This window comes from Zophobas morio, unplaced genomic scaffold, assembly GCF_036711695.1.
Source record: "Zophobas morio isolate AGI-343-1 ecotype UQ-CSIRO unplaced genomic scaffold, CSIRO_AGI_Zmor_V1 ptg000823l, whole genome shotgun sequence".
NCBI classification, from domain to species: domain Eukaryota; kingdom Metazoa; phylum Arthropoda; class Insecta; order Coleoptera; family Tenebrionidae; genus Zophobas; species Zophobas morio.
The window spans coordinates 4,741-27,824 of NW_026972925.1; the positions used below are offsets into that span (position 1 = coordinate 4,741).

General features: G+C 26.6%; 2 protein-coding genes, 1 long non-coding RNA gene and 1 other non-coding gene across 4 annotated transcripts; 2 read left to right on the plus strand and 2 right to left on the minus strand.

The window, feature by feature from the left end:
* Positions 1–885: 885 nt before the first annotated feature.
* On the plus strand, positions 886–4,903 carry LOC135121987 (DNA-directed RNA polymerase III subunit RPC8-like). Its single transcript, XM_064046245.1, has 6 exons — positions 886–956; positions 1,235–1,331; positions 1,393–1,479; positions 1,875–1,938; positions 3,166–3,340; positions 4,828–4,903. Exons 3-6 carry the CDS (start codon positions 1,404–1,406, stop codon positions 4,873–4,875), a joined length of 363 nt encoding a protein of 120 aa, XP_063902315.1. The 5' UTR covers positions 886–956; positions 1,235–1,331; positions 1,393–1,403; the 3' UTR covers positions 4,876–4,903.
* A 1,639-nt stretch (positions 4,904–6,542) lies between these two features.
* LOC135121991 (proteasome subunit beta type-6-like) lies at positions 6,543–11,245 on the minus strand. The gene is made up of 7 exons (XM_064046246.1): positions 11,115–11,245; positions 10,969–11,036; positions 10,774–10,905; positions 10,364–10,467; positions 9,852–9,932; positions 8,592–8,681; positions 6,543–6,670 (listed from the first exon to the last, which is right to left on the minus strand). The coding sequence occupies exons 1-7, from the start codon at positions 11,163–11,165 to the stop codon at positions 6,543–6,545; spliced, it is 654 nt and encodes a 217-aa protein (XP_063902316.1). The 5' UTR covers positions 11,166–11,245.
* A 3,248-nt stretch (positions 11,246–14,493) lies between these two features.
* LOC135121992 (uncharacterized) lies at positions 14,494–14,825 on the minus strand. The gene is made up of 3 exons (XR_010279195.1): positions 14,736–14,825; positions 14,620–14,671; positions 14,494–14,571 (listed from the first exon to the last, which is right to left on the minus strand). It is a non-coding gene; the product is annotated as an uncharacterized LOC135121992 (long non-coding RNA).
* Positions 14,826–21,167: 6,342 nt separating this feature from the next.
* Trnar-ucg (transfer RNA arginine (anticodon UCG)) lies at positions 21,168–21,240 on the plus strand. The gene has a single exon. It is a non-coding gene; the product is annotated as a tRNA-Arg (tRNA).
* Positions 21,241–23,084: the final 1,844 nt, after the last annotated feature.

Sequence of the window (23,084 nt, forward strand, 5' to 3'; positions counted from 1 at the left end):
ATTAAAGACCTCGTGCTGGCCAAATTAGGTACTAAGAAATGATTAGTTAGGGCTATAAGAGTAAAATTAAAAATATTTTTTTTACATACTCCGTGTTTATGCTTCTACGCCTTCTGCGTAGTATTCACTAACTAGAGGTTATTACGTAAAAACAGAGGTAGGTTTTTTTTACTTATATAGATTCTCTTGCTGGTCTTCCTCGGCCTTTTTATATATGTTTTTTATTTGCGCTAAGGCTCTCTGTCTATACAAAGTTAATTCAATTTTGAATGTGTTAAATTTCTAGTACAAGGTTAAAGTTTAATTGAGTTAGTACTAAAGGAAAAAACAATTTTTTGAAAAACATAGCTTAATTTAGAAAAAATTTTTAGATGTCGAAGAAGTAGCAAAAAGAGCATATAACTTTTTGTTTATTATTAGCAAAGATCTTAAAGAGTTAATAAGCACAAGTCACAACCATTAATTGTTACCTTGAACTCTTTGACTCATATTTTAATAAAAAGATATTTTTTGTATTAAAAAAATTGCTACTTGTAATATATGAATAAGTAATTTTAGAATATAACACGAAAATTCTATGTAGCTTAACTATGTGACAACGAGATTTATAGCCATGATTATCAGAATGTAAAAATTTTTTATTATTGGCCACGCAGTAGCATGGACCCTTGGAACTCTTTAGAGGGCAGAGCGTATTGCTAACCAGAGAGGGTTTAGTTTACAGGCACGTTTTTCTTGTGGCCATGTTTTTATTTTAAGAAAAAAACGAAATACATTTTTATTAGCGTTAATTTTTGTATATAAAACTTAATAATAAAAGTGGGAAATGCCATAAAGAGGTAAGTATGTTCATCCTGGCTCTACTTAGAGACACCGTTCGAGTGCTACCAGAACTATGGCATCTCTCGTTAGTTGAAAACATTACTAGACAAATAAATAAAAAATATTCTAACAAAGTAACTAATAACTTCTTTTACAAAACTAGTTATTAATGAATTTTTTTTTCTTCTAAAAATTACTTTTTATGAATGTTTTTTATATATTTTAATTGTTGACTGACAATTTCATTAAAACAACTACACCCTTTTTTATATACAACTATATTTTTTTAATATTTGTTAATATATTTATATAAAGTTAATTTTTAAAAATTACTGCAAATATTTCTATTTTTTTTTAGTTACTTTTTTTTGTCATCTCTCTATAGCCAATTAATATTTATATATTTTTTAAGATTGTGCCAAAGTTAGGTTTGTGCATTGCTGTATTTAACATCGTCGATGTAGAAGAGCAGTACTTACATAGAGGATATGCAGAATTTTTTTCTAAAGGTTTTAACTTTTTTTAAAATCTATTTTACTATTAATATTTTTTTTATAACTTTTGCGTTAGTAAATTTTAGAATGCTTGTTTTTCGTCCTTTTATAAACGAAGTTCTCGTTGGTAAAGTTCGTATGTGTAATAGTGAGGGCGTACAAGGTTAATTGTTTATAAGAATTAAATAATATTTTTTTATAGAATTTCCCTTTTTCTTATTTTTAATTTGATTAATTTTACACAAATTATAATATATTAAGGTTTTGTTATTGGCTTTTACAATTTGCGTAACGCTTATTTAAAACGTTGATAACTTTATTCAATATTTTATTTTAAAAAAATTTCTATTTTGGTGAATTAAACTATTTAAATTATTTGATATAGTAACTAATTTTAAACTTCTGCGTGCATATGAACTTTACATTTTTTGAAAATTTATTTTTAAATTATTCTTAAACTTATTTATATATAATTAATCAAGTCTATTGTTTAATAATTTTTTAAATTTAATTCTTTTAATCACTGCTCTCTTTAATTTCTGATTTCTGTTTTTTTAGTCACCCTTGGATTTTTCGACGACATTTTAATTCCAGCTGATTGTTTACAAAAACCAGCGCAGTTGTAATGCTTTATTTATTAACAGGCCAATAAAACTCTGATGAACCCACCAATAAATGTTTTAATATTGGAATTAAAAAATAATTTAACTTTTATATAATAATAATTTTTTTAAAAAAAAAATTGTTTTTAAAAAAGTTTAATAATTAAAAATATAAAATTAATTTTATATCCAATAATATTGAAATTAGTAATAAAGCTCTATAATTTTCCAATTAAGAATAAAACAAATCGTTTGATATAATTAGTAAACAATTATTACAACTTTATTTTCTGAATTTACATACAAAAGAAGTTTTAAAAATTTAATTTATCAATTTTTTTTTTATTTAATAGTAAAAATAATATAAATGGTTTAATAGTAAACAAATGTTATAAAATAATTCTAATAAGCGACCAAATTAATTATGATATATTTACTCCGAAACTTTTTTTTTACATAATAAATTAATTTTTTTATAATAATATTGTAAGAATTTCATATAAAAAATTTTATTATATTATTGTATATTATAATTAAGAGCTTCTAAACTTATTATTTTGTACAAAATATTAAATATATATAACCTATATTTTATATAACAAAAGAAGCTATTTGTTTACTTATTAATAATAAGATATATAAAAATTTTAATAACTTAAAAAAATAGCAAGTAGTTAAGTTTTTTATTACACTTTTATAATGTTAATATCAATAATAATAAAACTTTTATTTATTATTTATTATTTATTTATAATAACTTTGAACTTCATAACAGGAAAACTTAGAATTTACTTATTATTGTTATTTTTAAATATAATAATTATTATTTAATATATAAACGTATACTTTTATATATAAATTGCTAGTAAAAGTTGTGTTATTAAATATTTTTTATCTTTAAAAACTTTACTAAAGTATCTAATATATAATTTTGTATATTTATATTTTTTTCTTTTTATAAATATTTATTTATTATATAAAATAGTGATATTATATGTCTATTATTAATTCCTTATACTGTATATTTATGAACTTTTTATTTTTATTATTATAAAACTTCCTGATATTTTTATGTAACATAACTATTCTTAATAATAATTTTAAATATATATAAATATAACATATTCTTCATTTTTATATTAAAATATGTATATATTATTGTATATGTTATAACTTTTTAAATTATTAATATGTTGCAACCTTTTTTCTTGGACTTTTTTTCTTGGGTTATTATTATATTTATAAAGCGATGTGGAAGAACAACTTTGGATCTGGAAGTACCAATCAGAAGAAGGCACGCACGACATGTATCTTGATATAAATCAGCCAATCAGATTTAGAATAATTAAAGAAATGTTCAACGACGTTCCGCCGCTCTCGAAGTTTTCCTCGTCCAGCGTTGGTTCCCCGTATGTCTTGCTGGTATTTTTCTACTGTTATTATTTATTATTAGTTCTGGTTATATATTGAAATATATAATAAAAAAGTTAGTATATATATAAAAAAAGAACATGCAATAATAATAACATAGAAGAGTTAATAAAAGAGTGTTTTAATAACTATTGATTATTATTAAATAGTAAAAAATAAATATTTTAAATAATGAAACTAAAATTTTTTTTATTACTAAAAAATTTATATAAAAATAATGGTATAAATGTTATGTAAAAATAATATTTTTATAATTATTATTTATAGGAAACATTAAACTTCTGTTATTACTACGAATTTTATATTAAAATTTTTCTTATTTTATTTAATTTGTTTATATATATGTAACACTACAATTATTTTTATCATTATTTTATATATTCTCTTTTAATTGTTATACTTGTTTTACTACATAATTTTTTTCATATAATATTATTTTATAGAAAATAATATATTTTTATTACTGCAAAATTTGCTATTATTTAAATGTTAATTAATTTTTTATAATATTTTTAAATATTTTTTTTATATTTTCCTTTTTTATACGAATTTATTATAAATTTTATTACACTATTAATCTTATGTAAAAATTTATTATTCTTCTTCTCTAGTGTTTATAGTATGAGGGTAGTGTTCAAGGGCAGTGCACATGTGGTTATATAAGTTTCATTCGTCCATCCGCTGCAGTTTTTATTTCTTTTTGATGATTGTTGTGCAATTTGGTTTGGTGCGCTTAGAGAGTCTATAATAATTAGATAAACTTACAGTACTTTCTAGTACTTCGACTTTCTTATATTATATCACTTTAATGTCTATAAAATACGTTATATCTATATTATATTACTTCGCTCTCTATTAAATACAAGTTTCCGAGGACTGACAGCTGTGAACAGAAGAGAAAATTTTACTTTATTATATATATAAAATATACTTTTTTATGCTTTTAATAATTTTTTACCTGTTGATAATTTTTATATATATTTAATAAATATTTATAATTTATTATTATTATTTTATTAATGTGATTTTGCTTTATATAAAAAATTGTTATATATTTATTATTATTTGTATAAAACTTTGACTACTCATAATTTTATATATATAATTTTATAATTATCAAATATATTTAAAAAACTTAACTTTACTAATTATTATTATGGATATTTCTGTTAATATATTAATAAAGCTTTATACATATATTATTTCTTTATAAAAAACTTTTTTTATATTCATTTCGTTTAATATTTTGAACTTTTTTTCTTTCATTATTATTAATCCACAGAGCTTATAATATTTATTATTATTAATTATATAAAAACTCAAACTTTTTCTGAGTGCTACAATTTCGTTTATGTTTTTTTTTTCTTATTATAAAAATATTTAAGTATTTTATTTACTTTTTATCATCCTTTTAAAATTTTTATTTATTTATCATTATAATATGTAAAGAACTATTATATGAAATAAAATTCTTATAGGCAACTATCGATGAGGAAGGACTTGGATTAACGTCTTGGTGGAGTTAAAAATTTAAAAGTAACTTTGAAAGTTATTATAATAAAGTTTATATTATTTTTTCGCCATCATAGAAAGTTTTTTAATTATATATACCACATAACTTTACACATGGATATCATCCACCACACGTGACCAACTTCAATATTACCACGTGAACAATACTTTGCTTACAACACGTGGTAAGCATGCGCTTGTAACATTTGCGCTTTGTTATAGTTCTTACTACGCGTGTTTTACTGTATTACATCTAGTCTCCCTTTTTTTGGGATATCACCCCATCTTTTTTCTTTTTATTCATAAAAACGAAAAATAGAGGTTATATTAGTGACTTCGTGTGTATTACTATCTTCATGCTCGCTAGAATAAATACTATAGAGGGCTAAGGATTGGGGTCAACTTAAAAGTTTTTTCTTCGGCATAGTAGCATTCTTTTGCATTAAATAAGAGGCGTGTTGGCTAATTTTTTTTTTACTCAGAATTGTTTTATTTAGAGAATATTATAGTATATAGTTATAATCTGGATAATAGCTCAGTGCATATTTAGAAATTTGTTTTCCTTTGATAGTTTCTTTATATTTTATGGTAAGGACGATATTAAATAGGATCTGAGATCTAGTTCAGTAGTCGAGACTTTGTTAAATTAGTAAGCATTAGACGTTTTAATAATCTTTTTAATCGATTTTTACCTTTTTTAAGGTTTTTTAAAAAGTTCTGTTAATCTGTAGCTTTAATATACACCATGATAATGAACGGATGTTTTAAATTATATATTTATTGTGGAATTATAGTTTCTTTAAAGCTTTAAGAGGGAAATTAGCCTTTTTTTTTCCTATAATTTTCAAGGTTAAGATGCTATGTATTAACTGATTGGTGGGCTTATAATTTTTTTATAATAAAAATTGTACAATTTCAAAGTGTTTGTTAAAAGTCTAATCCCAGTACAAAAAGGTAGTGTTTTTATCATAAGAGCTCTTAATTTTTAGTTCAGTCTATTGGAAGTTTTCTATATAAAAATAAATCTTATACACCTCCAAACTGTACAGATCTGTTCCCAGTACAAAGTGGTTAATTTTCATCGTATTTCTTACCACATAATTTTAAATTAAGAATTTGTAAGTATAATAATAACTATTAAGCCGAAAGTTGGATGTTAAATGTTTATTTTAGCCGCCGTTTAGCTATAAAATCCAGTATTTTAAGCAGAATTGAATATGTTTTATAAGGATTAGGGCTATACCGTTTTCCGTAATATAAAATTATCGAGTATGCCAGCGTTCTTAGAGGGATGTTAGTTGCATAATATTTGTAAGAATTGCTCTGAGTTATCGACGATGACTTAGACATCAGGGGCTAAGTTATATCACTTTTTACTATATATTGCATGATTAATCTTTTACTTCCATAGTAAGAATAATTTAAATATAAATTTGTATATTCTACCTTTTTACCTACAAATCATATATTAAATAAAATAAAACTCTTCATTTAAATACAAGAGCGCTTTATAAACCTAAGGTTGAGTATATTTATAAACTTCACTCTATTTTTTGCGGAAGAAACTATAACGCGCAGAAAGCAATTTTAAGTAATTTTTTAATAAATATATAAAATTTCAAGCAATCTACACTTCAAAATCACAAAATATATACTTTCTTATTTTACCAGTAAATTTTTATTAGATTCCATTAAAAACGGGGATCTCCTTTCCGGATACGACTTCACGGCGAATGCCCGACTGGTCGATGACGGCCAATCGTATTACACCTCCAGAAGAACCGTCTCGATTCATCGCAAGAGCAACAGCTTTTGTTTATTTATTTTAAAAAAAATATATTCGTTAACTTTATAAGATTAAAAAAATAAATATTTTTTGATCATTTATAATTTGCGTGTGCCTATTTTTTATTGCTTATATGATTAAACAAGCCAATGGCATAGAAAAAGGCTTTAAAAAAATTCAACAACCAATCAAAACCTTGCGCACGCTAAAAACGCCAATTAAATTTTCATTTTATATCAATTAAAATTTTATTAAACGCAGCACCAGTCATTTTAGTGAATCTTTCATGAAAAACAAACAAATCAATTGAACCAATCAAGGCTTTGTAAGCAGCTTTCGTTTACAATTGGAGATTATAAAAAATTATTCTTATAGTTCTTTTTGCTTCGAAAGTTCACAATTTTTTGATAAATATTATAACTGTTTTTGTTGGATAAGATTTTCACATTTTAACAACTTTTTGTTTCTCTTCTTATACATGTTTTAATGTTTGTTTTAAAAAAATTTTTTTTCATTATAAATGTTGATTCTCAATATTATTTCATTAAGTTTTTTGATGTTCATATTTTATAAGTAATATTTTTTTTAACTTTCATTTCTTGTAGAATTTTTTTCAGTTTCGTAAAATATTATAATCAACGCTACATGTTTTGCAATATTTTTATACACAATGAAAAAATTAACGATGACAATATATATAAACTTTTACATAATATTATATATATATATATATTTTGTAGCTCAGTTCTAATAAGTTTATATAAAAATAAGTTTTTCTCGTATTAAAATGCTTCTTATTATTAGTTTATTCATGTTAACTAATATTACTATATTTATTGATTACGTGTTCTTTTATTTTTATTATTATTGTTATTATTTAATAATTGTCAATTTTTTTAATATTTTTAACTTTTTATAAGTGAGTATTTTATTACTAAGTATTTTGTTAACTCCCATTTATAATATATATAAATATGGTATATTTCTTGTTAGTAATATTAAAAAATTTACTTTATACTATATTTAATAAGATACAGTTTTGTTACTTTTATAACTTATTATAAAATTTGGTTAAAAAATATTTAAGTTAAAAAAATTTTATTTAGAATGGTTTATCTAACTATTGTACTTTATAGTAAAATATATAAAAACAAAAAGATAAACAGTAATAAATATACATATATAACAAAATAACAGTAAAGTAAGAAAAACTTAATATTTTATAAAGAAGGTATATATACATTAAAATATATAAGTTTTCTATAGGAAAAAAAATTCTAAATAATTATTTATATGGTAGAAGTTATAAAAAATTAGGAAATAGAAACATTATATTAAAAGTTTAAAAAGTTGTTAATAAAAACAAAAAAAAAAGAAAATAAAACAAAATGCTTACACATATACAAATGAATTTATTTAAATATGCAGTCATGTTTATTGGTTTATAATCGCATAAAAACTTAAAATCATTGGCCCAAAATAACTCGTCAGTTTCATTTGTAGTTTTAAATAAAAATTATTGGTTGAGGTTTTGATTTATATAACATATTGATTATTTTTATTGGCCAGTTTCCCGTTATGACGTAAATATATCAGTAAACCGAAAAATGTTAAAAATTATATTCGAGTGATTAAAGTATTTCAAAAAAAAATTATTGTAAATATGAAATTTCTTAAATTATGTAATATTAATAAATTTTATGATATTAAGTACTTATTATTTTATAAGTAAAATAACGGTAAAATTATACATGAACAATAAAATATTTTGAAGAAACTTTTCTGAATAAAAATATAATTTATAAAAAAATTTACTACAAAATTTAAATTATAGTAATAAATGTAAAACTTTATTAAACTTTATAAAAAGTTTTTATAGCGTATATTTTAGCAGTACTTAAAACAAAATAATAATAATACTAATAATAATAATAATATATTAACCATTTTTACAAAAGTTCAAGCATTCTTCTTTGGACATGCCTTGGCGGTAGTTGGAGTCACAGTAGCCGTATATATACGAACTTCCAGAACCTTAAAATATTATTTATATAAAAAAATAATAGAAATGATGATAAATATAAAAAGTCATGTAATTACAAATATTATTAAAAATATATAAAAAAGTTGTTTAAGTTTTTATATTATATATAATAGTAAAGATTTTGTTGTTTAGTAAAAAAGTAATGTAAAAAGTAAAGTTTACAAAACTATAAAATGTCATAAAGCTGTGTATAAGTATAATAAATAATAATAATATTTATTTGATGCATCAAGCAAGGAATTGAAAGTACGTGCCAAACGGAACAACATTTAAAATTATTTTGATAAAAAAAATTAAACTTTTTAATAAATTAATTTTGTGAAACGCGCAGAAGTTATGAGATGAACTGTCCCATTAGAAAATATTTTTGGTCTTTTGCATTATTAACAAGTTGGCTTGCAATCTCATTGGTTGCTATCATTAACAAAGAGCCAATTAATGAAATTCATTGATAACAAATAGCCAAAGGTAAAATAGAACAACGCTAAAAGAGGCATAAGAGCTAGCAAAATAGTTAAATAGCGGCAGGTTGTTATGATGTGTGCTAATTTAATTTAGCATGTCAAATTATTAAAACCCTTGTCAATAAAAAAATTTATGAATATTGTATCAAATTACTGAAAAGCAAGCATTATTATTAATAATTCGACGCAATATAATATAATAATCGCTTTTTTAATTGCGCGTTATAAAGTTTAATGGTGCCAGTAAACGATAATAACCAAAGAGAATGGCAATAAAGTCTTTTTATAAACCAATCAAAGTTTAGTAATCAGCATTAGGATGTCAAATACCCAATATATTAGTAGCGGTAATAAGTTGCTGTAACGTGAGCGCATTATTTATTTAGTTTATGCGCATTTTTATCTGTAGCAATAAAATGGCTTACAAAGTCAATATTTATTTCTCTTTTTATATGTAAAATTGTATATACATTTTTTAAATGAAAGTTAATTATATTAAAGTACAAAGTGGTGGTTAACTGAGACAAATAATATTTAACTGATTAAGTTAAACATGCGCCTGGTAAGGGTATCAGTTAGTGAATAGTTTAAACTCAGGCAGTCAATGGTTAGATTTATAGTACAGTGCCGACCAGTTATTGGTAGAAAACTTTGTTTGATGCAAGTGGTGATGTAGTGTCAAAAAAATATTTGTACCTCCAATAGCGAAAGGCTGTCGTATGCACATGCCTCCCAACGGGATGGAGTAAACTTGCCCGCCGTTTTCTTTATCAAAGCCTCGCAGAATAATAGTAAAATATTAAAATTAATAAAAAAATAACTATGATAATAATTATTATAATAATAGTAATAATATCGCTTTGCATACAGTAAATAAATTATATATAATGCTTTATACAAAGTATTACAAAAAAACTTTATATATAAAAATGCTCTTTACTTACTAAAATTAAACTTTTTTTTTCCAAAATTTAGAGTTGTTTTTTAAATATTACTTCTGCTATAACAAAAACTTTTTAACGTGTATAATTATCTAAAAATTAAGCGGGCGACTCAAGTGCTACTCACTAGACGAGTAAAAAATATTTAACTTTTTACTTTTTGGAATTTAACAATAATTTTAAATTAACTTAATTTAAAATATTCCAGTAATAAAAATTTTTATACTTCAGAAAATTTTATTAAGTAAATTTATGAAAATTGTTTACCAGCGCAAATAATTCCAGCGGTGAGATTGTCTCGATTAAAGTAGCATAATCTTTGAAATATCCTTGCAGCGGTCTTAACGAGCACTTCTTCTTCAAGTTCAATCCTTTATTGTTTAAAATTAAAAATAAACTACTAATAAATAGTTTTAGTTAGTATTGTATATAACAATAATTTTATTTTATTAATAAGTGTAACTGTTTGCAGAGTGTAATACAATAAACTATTTGAACTTAAAAAAAAACAGACTATTTTCTATAATAATAAAAATTAAGAAATTTAAAAAATTATAGTCATATTTTATTTATTTTCGTAGATCAAATAAATTATAGGAAACTAAAAACAAGTTTTAGCTAAAATGACAGTCTTTTTAACAGATTATAATATCAGTTACAAACAAAGTTTTGTTTACGAGTGGTACTCCAAATAGTATTTAACAAGATCAGCAACGGCTTGAGTATCAGCAGCTGAGCCCGAGCGACAACAGTAAATATGTTCAGTTATAGGAGTGAGTTTGTCAGTGACTCGGTTGGCAATATAAGAGCTGTGAATATTATATAAGAAAATATAATAGCACATAAAAAAGATTATTATAAAACTTAGCAACCCTGTCGTAGTCCGAGAATCAGCACCGATTACAACACCGCCTTCAAATTCTACAGCCATTATGGTGGTCTTATAAAAATTTTGTTAATTTAGATGTTTTATAGAAAGTAGATGGATAGAGTAAATAATAATAATTTTAAAAACAACCCCAGTGAGAAGTTCGTTACTTATATCTGGCTGTTTGTTAAAGGCGACCATTATTTAAGACTAAAGCTCTTTACAGTCTCAGAAAGCAATGATATATGCTCTTGTTAATATGAACAGTTGTTCGCTGTAGAACTTAGTTGAAGACTTGATAGAATTGCCCTCACGCGAAATATACTAACATTTATCTTTCTTTTGTTTTATATTAGTTATTACTATTACTTTGTCGCTATCGTTTATTGTGGCTGGTTAAATATTTCCTCGCTCGATTTACTTACGAAATGTGAAAATTACGGCTCTCTAGATGTTTCCTCCTTTGTCCCTCTTTCAGGTTATAGGCTATACATATCGACTGTAGTATGCCAGTAATATATAAACATTAAAATTGCTCTTCTTGCCAAAAGTTACGTGCATATTTGGATGCTTATAAAGCGAATTTTGTATATAATTTCTTTTACTTTTACTTTTGACCTACAGGACCTTCTCGGCCAAGTTTTCTAGGCGAGGAGCAAATATATACATGGCTGCTAGTTTAGTATTTTTAAAATCTATGAAATAGTGATAATTTGCTATATATTAAATAAATTATTCTGTAAACTTTAGATACTCGAACTAGCAGTTACTATAGAGAGTATTAATTATAACGTGAATTATTGTTTTAAACCTTATTAACAATCATAGCCCCTTTCATAAAGCTCGTAATTTTTAGGAAGCTACAGCGTTTTAAATTGATATGTCTCTATAATACTTCATTTCGGTCAATTACACTATTAACATTAAGCTTGTTATGTAGATCGTCGTCATAACTAGGATTTGTCAATAAAAAGTTTTTTAGGTAACCCGCTTAAATACGAAAATAGTTTAACACTAGTATATTTTTCTCTATTTTTTAAAAACCTACCTAATTGGTTAAAATATATTTTTTGCAAATTTACATGATTTGTCTTTCTTAAATTTAATTTTCAAAATTTATACATTTTTGGTTAACTTTTTATGACTATACTGCGCTTTCCTTTAAGTTATATTTACTAAATACAAGAGCACTACGGCAGTTCTCAACAAGGTACAAGGCACTATTAACTCTACACGAAGTAAGTAGCGTTCTAACTGCTGTAGACTTGATCAAGAGATTAAAAGATTAACTTCTTTTTAACCCTCCTATACATATGACCATACCTGATATAACCCTAAGGGAAGATAAAAATCATCAAGCTATAAATTGGTATATAATGGAAAAAACAAATAAACAAAACTATTAGGAACTTAGAAAAGAGCTGAAACACCGCTAGGAGCTTAGAAGAAAAGTGGAGTTAAGGCATAACCTAGTCAAAGCTGTGCACAGGCGAGAATAGCCTTATGTTTAGAAGCATACAATAGAAATAGAAGCTTAAAACTAAAAACAATAGATTAATAGAAAAATTTGTACTTTAAAAGAACTTAGTGGAAGGCGCTTTAATATAATAATTGAAACAGAGTGAAATTCTTATAGGTAGTAAGCCTTAAATTTAAATGCTAGAATCGCAAATTTTGGATATGCCTTAGTCGCAACAAAAGTTCAACATGATTAAAGAAACTAAAGCTGGAGACGCAAGTTAGGTTATAATATACACTAGATGAGAGTCACACCTCATATAACAAGTATTGTAGTTCACATATATATAACAAAAAAACACAAAAAGGAATATAGCATATAATGCCAACAATATATGGGGCTTGTTGATAATTAAAAGCCATAAAGGTAGTCAATATTATTTCGAGTGCTTGTTTCTGAAACTAATAAATCTTATTGTACTGAATGAAAGATGATTTAAGCGCGGCGAAACTTGAGATACGCGATATTCCTATTAAAGACTTTACTTGCCCACAGAATTAAACAGTGACTACTATAGTTACTGATTTTAAATAGTAAATAGTAAATAAACAGTAGATACGCCACTTGAGGCTATTGCGGTCAAAAAATAACTTGTTTAACTGCTCCAAAGAGCTTTCTCTAAGCGTATTTTAACAAATAAGTGCACTATAACATGGTTATGAAGGTTAAGGGTGTTTTAGCTTAGTGATATAAAAACTTAATATTAAAAAAAAGAAAAAAACTTTTATTTCTTGACACGAATTACTATATTTTTACTCGAACAAGTTCAACAAACCTTAACATCTCGAGCTCTCAAACAAGGGGAATTACATATATATACTATCTGCTAGCGTTAAAACTCTAACCTCAAACCTAAAAATAGCAAGCGCTCAAAGCGCGTCATGAAGACGTCGAGAGCGTGCACCGTCAAAAGGCTCGTAGGTAAACTCAATTATTAGAAAGTTATTCTGCCCGGCTAGCCGTCCTTATATGTCGACTGTTCTTATGCTGGAAAACCGTACACAGTGACTACAGCTTCCAGAAGGTTACATATAAATATTATTTTTACTTGACAAGCACAATTTTTAAAGGGTTAATTAAACAGAGGAGCGTAATAGACAACGTAATTATAATATCAATAAACGAGCTCGAGATATTTTCCATTACATTAGCTGGGTTATTTAAAGTTCAGGATTCTCAAACCTTAACAATGCAGATAGTTAAACGAAATAAAAAGATAATAGGCAATATAACTTTTTACGTTCAATCAGCAACAAATTAATTAACTTACATGTTTTACTTGCTGGAGAGGTCTTATAAGTTACCTACAACTCATTACTTTCAACTGAGGTACTAACCACAATTACGTAACTATAAGTCTGGAAAGATTTAACTTAGATGGAGTTGACATTTTTAGAAAATTGAAACCAACGATCGACGAATTGCAACTCAGTCGAAGAACGCTTGTCCAGGGGTTGAACTCTAAAGCCCTCCATTTTAAAGTACAGTTCCTGCTGTATAGGCCTAAAAAGACAGAAGACAAAGAGTTTTGCTAGCATATAATTTTTTAAGAATAGTTTTTTATATTACGCAATATAATAAGAATTTATAATTTACTAAGCGAATGGTTAGTAAACATAGCAACTAACCTAAGCTTATTAATATGAGGTCTTATCTTGTTCTGGTAGATTTTCGTTAAATACACCTTTAAGTTTGAAGTGTAGAACATTTGGGGGCTGTCCTCAATTACACTTAATCGGTTAACCGTTTTTTAATTGATATTAGTTAAAAAATGGCGCTTTAGGCAGTTGAGCTTGGAGGTGAGGACTCCTTCTTTTTCTTAATTCAACTAGAAAAGCTGCTTTGCGCCAGCTTGCATTCTTCCGTCTACATCCTTTAAAAAAACTTTAGCTTCTCCAGTTCGTAATTTTCATTATTAGAATCAGTTAAATTTTCTATAATGTTGCCAATTATGACAAATACACTTTCTCCGTAGCGGAAAACAGTGTCAAATGTTAATATTACTTTTGTTTTTGTAGACTCGTTCATCTCGTAATTGTTATCGCGATCAAAATTTTCAAGTTTATCACAATTAGTCCAAACCTTGATCTTCTAGAAACTTGAGACTTGATGAATTAATTATGCAGGTATCGTAACCTTGATCCCGCGGATAACATGGAGCATTAGAGTTTCAGGCATCTTTGCGTATCTTATATAACGAGGTCAAATTGAAAACTTTAGGGCATTAAACATTGTAATATTTGCTCAAGTACCTCCCCATTATTTTTATTAACAGTGAGGTCGTCTTCGTCGCTAATGTTGGTAACTCCGGGAAGATCTACCAAAGTAGCGTTGACCTTTAGCCTCAACCACTATTGTATGATCATCGCTAAAAAGTTTTTCAGGTTTAACGCTATGACCTGCGCTCGATAAGCTCCACCAACTCTTTTCCCTTTCCATCTTACAAATTAATAATTTTAATAAAAAGCCACGGATTTAAAGTAAGTACTCAAAGATTATGTAATATGGTATTAGACCTTTTCAATACTACCATCAGAAGTAACCACATTGCCTTTAAAGTTTAGAAGGGAACGCCTACTCGGAGTGCATCTGTTCTTTCCATAAGAATCGTGGTGGCACCCCTGGTACAAAGATTAGCTGAATGCGGTAATTGGACTACCAGATATTCGCCTAATAACAAAGCTTTTTCCTGGTTTTTTTTTATATTTAAATGTTATTTATTAGTTTTATTACCATAGATACTATATATAACCTGAAGATTGGTGGCCGCACACGATAAATTGAGGTAGTTGAGATAAAATTATCTCACGGATTTGAGATCATATTGAATGATGGCCAAAAGTTCGTTGCAAATTTCATCAATCACGTCGAGTTGATTTCTTAAGTTAGATGAGCCCAGCCCGAGTTTATTCCGTTATCTAAGTTAATGTTACTTATAAATTTATTTAGCATTACTTTACAGAACCTAAGTTTGCATCGTCCTAATTCGACACTTTTCACAAACAAACTCCGAAGAAGGCGTCAGACATACCCCTAAAACTGTAGCTTGGTGACTTATATCCGAGTTTTAGTTAATATTAAGTTGTTGATCCGTTATGTAAAATATCTTTGTTAGTTACTAAAGTGGCTAACGTTAATGCAAACCCTAGTTTTTTATATATAATGTATTTTCTATTTTTAAAATTAATAACTTATACTCAGTAAAGGACCATTCCGTTTTTCCAGGCCCTAAAAATTTTTATAAGGTGGAAATAACTTACAGGGAAAAATTATTTAATGCGAATATTTTATATGCTTAAAAAAACTAAATTCCTATATAGCGTATTTTAGAAAAGCTAGTTATGACAGGCATTTGTAAATAACTAAATCCTTAATATATTCATTGTTTAACAGGGCATTTTATTGTCAAGCACACCATAATATTTTAGATTGTTAACAACCGTTCCCTTTGTAACATTATTTTAAGGATAGCATGCCTGTAAACGTCACTATGTCATTTAAACAACTTTAACTAATTATAAATCTAAGTATTCAATAAATTTATTTGGTTTCACCAACAGATAAATTAAGGTAGTTTTACAATCTTATGATTTTAATCTTAAATTTTATAGGTATTGAAAGTTAACTTAACCTTATTTTTTAATGATAAAAGTAATTAGTCAATTGAGAATATTTATAAAACTTATTTAATGCTAGTTGTTGAGAAAATTAAGTATAACGTAGTTGCTAGATTGAAAAGTTTACGTTATATCTCTTACATTGTGCACTAAAATATTTTAAGACGGGAGGGCAGACAATATTATAACTTTGAGTTTAATACAGGCACTATCTCTTATATTTGTAACTTTGTACAAAATCAATGCGTTTTAATTGCAAGCAGGTATTATGCTCAACTCTTGGGGCGGTCTCCCAGACTATTTAAAAGGCTATCATTCGCTCGAGAAAAAAGAATCTGTTTAAGAAATTTAAAGAGCGTTAAAAAAACCGACCGTGTTAAGTCAGTTCCAAAAAATAGGCAGTTTGGGTAGTATAAGGGATTAATAAAATAACTATCTTTTTCTTTCAAAAAAGTAGTAAAAAAATTAATAATACTTGTTATAATAATAGCACCAACGGTAATGTGGAACAACAATATCGTAGATGTATCTTGTTAACAATGCTGTTAACAGTAATAGTAGCAACAAAATAGTAGTACTGGTACTGAAATATATTATTTATATATAAATAAAAAACAACCTTTGTAATGGTAAGTTCAATTTGCAGTTATTACTATTAAATTTAAAGTGAAGACCAAGTAATATCTAATCTTATGATAAAACAATTCTTTCAACTCGAATTAAAAAAAAAGGTAATTTGAGAAATCAGTGTATACTATCCTTCTAAAGATGACCCCGTAAAATTAGTGAGACAGCTCGATAAAAAGTATTTAATAGTTTAGCACATCGCAAAAGATTAGCTCTATTACATAAAGAAAAATAGTGCATAAGATCATACAACATACAGTTTCCTCATGCGTTCTCGAAAAAGATAATCAAGCTTTAGTGGCCAAAGTTGTCCTCTCTTAAATCTTTACTTAGCTTATTTGTTATTATTGCGGATTTATTTGTAAGGTGTTAATTATTTTACGTCTTGTGTTTGTGGTAGAGTTTATAGCATGAACTAAAGGGTGTCAGATTTTTCACCACGCCAGGGCAAAAATTGTTTATTGAAGGTATCAATAGCTTAGTCAGTAGAGCATTTGAACTCTCAATATGCCGAGGCTAACAGCAGAGAGCTTAGCGCAATTATCTCGTTGTAAGTAGGTACACTGGCTAGACACTCCCTTTTGACCTTATAACGGGTAAGTTTATCGGGATCCTCTTTGGGTCACTAATCTAGAATAGCCCATTGGGCCAAGGTAGACCCTTCTTTTTTTCTAAACCCTCTTTTTATTCAAGAAACCCCTTAGACACTGCTTCCAAGCGGGCTCAGAGGTTCCTAAGTCTGTCTCTTTTCAGGACTCTATTAATTCTATAAATCCCTTGAACTTGTCCGTCTTCGGTAATTAAACCCGTGGCCCATGGAGAGCGTTGGCCCCATCTCAGTAAGAAGTGGACTCTCTTATTAAGGGAACGGAGATCATTTGTTAAGGAATTAAGTCCTAACAGAGGAGCAAGGGTTTTTGTGTGTCCCCCTTCTAGAAGCTTTTGGTAAATTGTGAGCTGGTTGCTCCTATTTATAAATTTTTGATCATTACAGTATAGCTAGTTTCTATATATACTCAACATATCTACCAAAAATGTCGCTTGCAAATCCCTGGGATAGAAAAGAAATTTAGTTGAACCACCATATTTTTAAACTTAAAATTGCCGAAGGAAGGCACAGTAAAAACTTGGTTAGTATGGAGGTAACTATGTAACGTGCTCTCCCTGCACGATTTTCGAATATGAAATGCGACTTCTACTGAGAGAAGCTTTGCAACTAGAAAGCTCAAAGTATTAGAAGTGCGTTTGTTGACTTGAGGAGCACCAGAGAAAGCATAAAAAAAGCATCTCTTATCTTTTATATATTATCTCTGTTTCTACTTGGGTCATCTGTCTTTTCATAAAATATAAATTTGTCACCGTAAACAAATATCATAAAAAAAAATAACAATTATAAAAAGCGGTTGCTTAGAACATGGAGGAATAAAGAGTAAATGTATTTGTGCAGAACACCGGCTGCCTACCCATACTATGGCAGAAAAATTAAGTTAATGGTTAACAGGCATTATAAATATCCAAGATTTAGTTATAGAGGGGTTTAAAAATTAAAATTAAAGGATACTGTTTATACTAAGGCAACTGGGTTGCATAATTCGGCTAACTGAAGTTTTAGACGAACGACACACAAAAGTGAAACATCATTTAACTTTTGGTAGATATCAGTTCCTTGCAGCTTATTAACTTCTTAAAAATTATGGACATTACGTAAACAAAAATTATTAGAGAATTAAGTTAAGTTTAAAAACTTGAGCTTTTCATTAAACTTTACATAAATAAAAAGACTTGACTTACTTGAGACAGTTTAGATTTAACGGCCAAAATTCTTGGTCTTTCAAACTCAGTGGTTAATATTGTTATGATAAAAAAAAGAGAAAAAATAATAAAAAGACAATTGTCTCAGCCTGTATAAAAGTTGCTAAGCAGTAAAGTAGAGTTCTACCCAAACTAGTCAAGTGGGCCTGAGGGTTCAAACAACGGATTATAATAATAAAACGCTAATTCATATTCAAAACAGGAGCTTTTCAGTTTTTCATTGCCAAGTCAATATGTCGTTTAATGGCTTGACAGAAGACCGTCAAAACAAAACGCCCCAAGCAATTTCAGTAAAGGGAGAAATATGAAATTCGTGCGATCATTAGGTATTTAAAAGGTCTAACCGCAACCGAGGTTATAAAGAAGCTAGCTTTAAAGTTAGAGGACTCTTCTCCATCAAATACGGCGAGATGCTGAATCAACTGGGTCGCTTAGTTTTCATTAATTGAAAACCTCTGTTAATATTTCATGTTTCATTCATGTCCTACATTTTGCATTATTTCCTTGAAGGTAAAATTACCCTTACTCTAAGGGACAATAAACTGATCGCTCCTCCTCTCATTCTCATCATATTTTACTTGTAATAATAAATTTTGTCATCGTTACTATTATATAATAGTAGACGAAAAAATAGGAAAAATTAAAAATATCTTACACAGTCGGTTAGGCTACCTACCACGCAATTTCTTTTCAAAATTAGTATTTTTTTAGCCAATGTTTAGACATTTATATGTTATTAAGTTAAGCAAAAAAGGGATTTTTGAAAGGGTCCCATGATGTGATACGTAAATAAACTTTCAACTTTTAGTTAGGGTTATGCAATAATTTTTGCTTTAATTAGATCTTCTGAACGTCAATTATTAATTTTATTTTTTTTGAATATATATAAACATGCACACTTGTTAATTTAAGATTTATTTACAAAGTATAAATTATTTTTATAATATACTACTCTCGTTAAGAAAACGCAAAAAACTTGTTTTGACAAATATTTCCCAGTAAAATCATAGGCTGATGCGCTAAATTTGATATTGCATAGTAACTTACACTAAGGCTACCCTACTTAAAATTTAAGCAAATGTTTTATAATTTAGTCATAGTATAACGCAATATTTTATAAATAGGTTTAGGCATAAAATGGATTTCAATTCATTTCATAACAATATGTACAATATCTTGTAGGAAAAAAAAACTCAAGTTCAAGGATTATTAGCATTTCATGTTTAATAGTACCAATTCTATAGATTTTTTTTTTATCTACAGCATTTAATTGCAAGAAACTATATAATATGGACTATATTACTTTTATACACTACACAAACAAGTTTAATGAAACTCAATTTGATGTCAATAATAAATTTGTTTTGGATTGGTCCTTTTATCTTTCCCACTTAGCCATTGTTATGGGCTTTAAGTTACAGTCTTTTCATAAAGATTTTATTGTTAATATATTACGAATTAATAGTTTTTATTTGTCATTAATCCGATAATTAGCTTAAAGAGCTAGCCTTAATAAGAAAAATTATTTTTAAGATTTATAGTAAGGGGTATTATTACTAATTACCAAATTTAAAATTTAGTATGGTTTTTAGATATGTGGATTGCCTACCATAAAACCTAATTATAGGTCATACTTAGAATAAAAAAAAAATTATCAAATTAAAAAAATTAAGAAAGTTCAAAAAAATCTGTAGATTAGTTATGGGGAAGCACTATAGATTATTTCTATAAAATAGATCCTATTCAATTCTATAAATGCAAATCGTTGCAAGGTCTTTTACCACTAACAGTCTGCGCACTGTGAAGAGTTGTTACTCTCAACAGCAAACCTCTGCAGAGTAATCTTTCGCTGGTCGCCTTTCTTGAGCAGTGTTAAGCGTACTTCTATGCAAGCGCAGCAGTAGAGATAAAAGCGTAATATATACACAAGAAACATCGTGCTTTTAACTATGAATACAATTTAAGTTAGCATACAACAGTAGCCCTTTAAAACTATAAAAAAATAGCAAAAGACAAACCTAATGAGAAAGTAGGCTGCCCCATAAAAATAAGCATCCCTTTTTTTAAGTGATATGAAATCTAAAACTTTTAACAAGGCTGCACTATTTTTTAGCACTTTTTGAGTAACGACCACTTTCGTCTATTTTGAATGCACTTTTCCAATTTTTTAAACTCGATTATATAGATCTTTTAAATAGGATTAATTTTCGTAAATTTTTTTAACATAGCGCTTATATTTGTTTATCCTTTTTCCGCCTTAAAATTAATGGAGAAGACCAAACTTTTAAATCTACACTGGACAATGCCTCTTATAACAAATATATTTAGACATCCTGCAAAAGTAAGAAAACTTTAAAACTTAAGGAAATCTCAGTTTTTTAAAATTATTGATAACCCGGATATGAAAAGATGTCCGCTTAAAGATACTTTAAACATATAGTAAACTTAAAAAAAAAAGACTAATTAGTAGTGGTAAATTTCTTAAAAATACTTCATTATATTAATTGTTTAAAATAAGATGCACTATGCAATATTAGTAAAGAATTTGATGGATTCGGAACTATTATTTTAAACATTACATAATTTAATTAACTAAATAAATTTTTTAAGAGATTCCGGTCAGTGGCTGCCCTCGTGTCCTAATGGCTATGGAGTTAGACTTCGAATCTAGAGGTTGCGGGTTCGAGTCCCGTCGAGGGCTCTATCTTTTTCGTTTTTTTCCTCTTCCTGCTTGTGCCTACAAAAACGTTAATAAATATAAATTTATTGTTTAAACTTTACTATTCTCTAAGTTTGCCAATTTAAGAAATCACTTTATTTTTACTTATAATAAAATTTTAGAACAGATTATTTGCGTGCTATAAAGAAAGTATATCTATCGCTTAAATTTTAAATTCATTCGTATTCTACATTTGAGGAGACTGATACATATTTGAGGCTATTTTTACACCTTAATTTTAATTTTATAGCATTTTAATTTTTTGATCGTATAATATTAACAACAATGGCTTCATTAGCACTTACGTTTTTTAAATTATTTTACGATATACTTTACAACTTTATAACTTTTATATAAAGTATTTACCTGGCAGTTAAGTTTATTTTTAATTTAGTCAAAACTTATTAAACTTATATAACTTTGTTTTGTTGATAGTTTAAATTTTCTTGATTGTACTGTGTTTGATAAGGCGAGTAAAACCAAACTTTTTATTTATACCCTATATTGGCATTTTTCCCAGTGTTTTGTAGGTTACAAGGTTAATAGAGGTAAAGTTTTTAGTTTGCACTAATTTAAATATTATCAGCTATTAGACATATAATTTTCAAGTTTTACTTGGGATTCTCAAGTTCCCTTTAATTAGCTTAACAGATAAGTATATTTAACCTCTCTATTTTTGTTTCAGAAACTAAATTTAATAACTTTTTAAAAATAAAAAAACTTAACTCTTCTAAAACCTTAAACGATAATTTAATTTAGCCACAAAAGTAGTAAATGAAATATATCGAGAAGCTGGTTGATAAAATTATTTATAAACGTAAAAAACTTGACTACTTCAACGTTTAAAAGAAAGTGAATTGTCAGAGTATAAAGAAATTTTTTCCCAAGACAAATAACTTGACTACCTTAAATCTTTACACTAATTTTCAATAAGTTGGCGAAGCAGTTAAAAATTTATGAAAAATTAAAAAAAATTTGACTACCTTAGAAGTTTAAAAGATTGAGGAAAAAAATTGGATAAAGTTTATTGACTCAATATGTAGATCCTATATCTGTTTATACAGTCACTTCAAGAAAACTTCTGCTTTAAAGTTTCTTAGCTATGACTCCACCATGAAACTGCTCTAATTACTTTTAAGAGATCCTCAGCAAAACTTAATAATTATTTAGAGCATCTAGCTATATAATTTGACATAAAAAAGTTCGTGTGTAAGTTAAAAATTTTTATTATAATTTAAATTTAAAAAAATCAGAACTTCCTAAAGAATTTTTATTTTGCTTAAAAAAAAAAACTACTCATAACTAGTAAAGGCTCAACGTAAAAAAATTAAACTTCAAATAAACTTTTTTGCAGGCATTAAAAAATAAATTTAATAATGCAAATAAGCAAACTTAAGGAATTTTAGATAGTAACTGTTATAAAATAGACAAAGTAGACTAACAAAATTTTACAAAAAATTTCGACATTGGAAAAATCTTTTCCTTGCGTTAATAGAATAATGCAAATCAAAACTGTTTAACCAAAATCATCGCTATATATATAAATATATACTATTTTACGTGCTTCTCGGATATCAAAATAGACAAAAAAACTTTTTTTAGGAAGTAAAGGAAAAAATTGAGTCAAATATAAAAATAAGAAAACTTAATAAATTTTGAAGACAATTATTTATTAAAAAAATTAAATTAATTAAAATATCGACTTATGAATCTTTCTTTATCTGAAAAATTAGACACATAGCTAACTGTTTTTTGTAAGCATTATGGAAATAAGTTAAGACGACTATGTAAATAACCGAAAATTTAAAAAATTAGAATTAACATGA

Excerpts from the sequence above, each read along its gene's own strand:
- LOC135121991 (XM_064046246.1), bottom strand. The coding sequence starts at position 11,165 with ATGGTCGCCTTTAACAAACAGCCAGATATAAGTAACGAACTTCTCACT. Across the intron at positions 9,933-10,363 it reads CGCTGGAATTATTTGCGCTG|GCTTTGATAAAGAAAACGGC; the intron begins GTAAACAATTTT and ends TTATTCTGCGAG. Across the intron at positions 8,682-9,851 it reads ACAGCCTTTCGCTATTGGAG|GTTCTGGAAGTTCGTATATA; the intron begins GTACAAATATTT and ends TAATATTTTAAG.
- LOC135121987 (XM_064046245.1), top strand. The coding sequence starts at position 1,404 with ATGCTTGTTTTTCGTCCTTTTATAAACGAAGTTCTCGTTGGTAAAGTT. Across the intron at positions 1,480-1,874 it reads TAATAGTGAGGGCGTACAAG|TCACCCTTGGATTTTTCGAC; the intron begins GTTAATTGTTTA and ends CTGTTTTTTTAG. Across the intron at positions 1,939-3,165 it reads TTACAAAAACCAGCGCAGTT|CGATGTGGAAGAACAACTTT; the intron begins GTAATGCTTTAT and ends ATATTTATAAAG.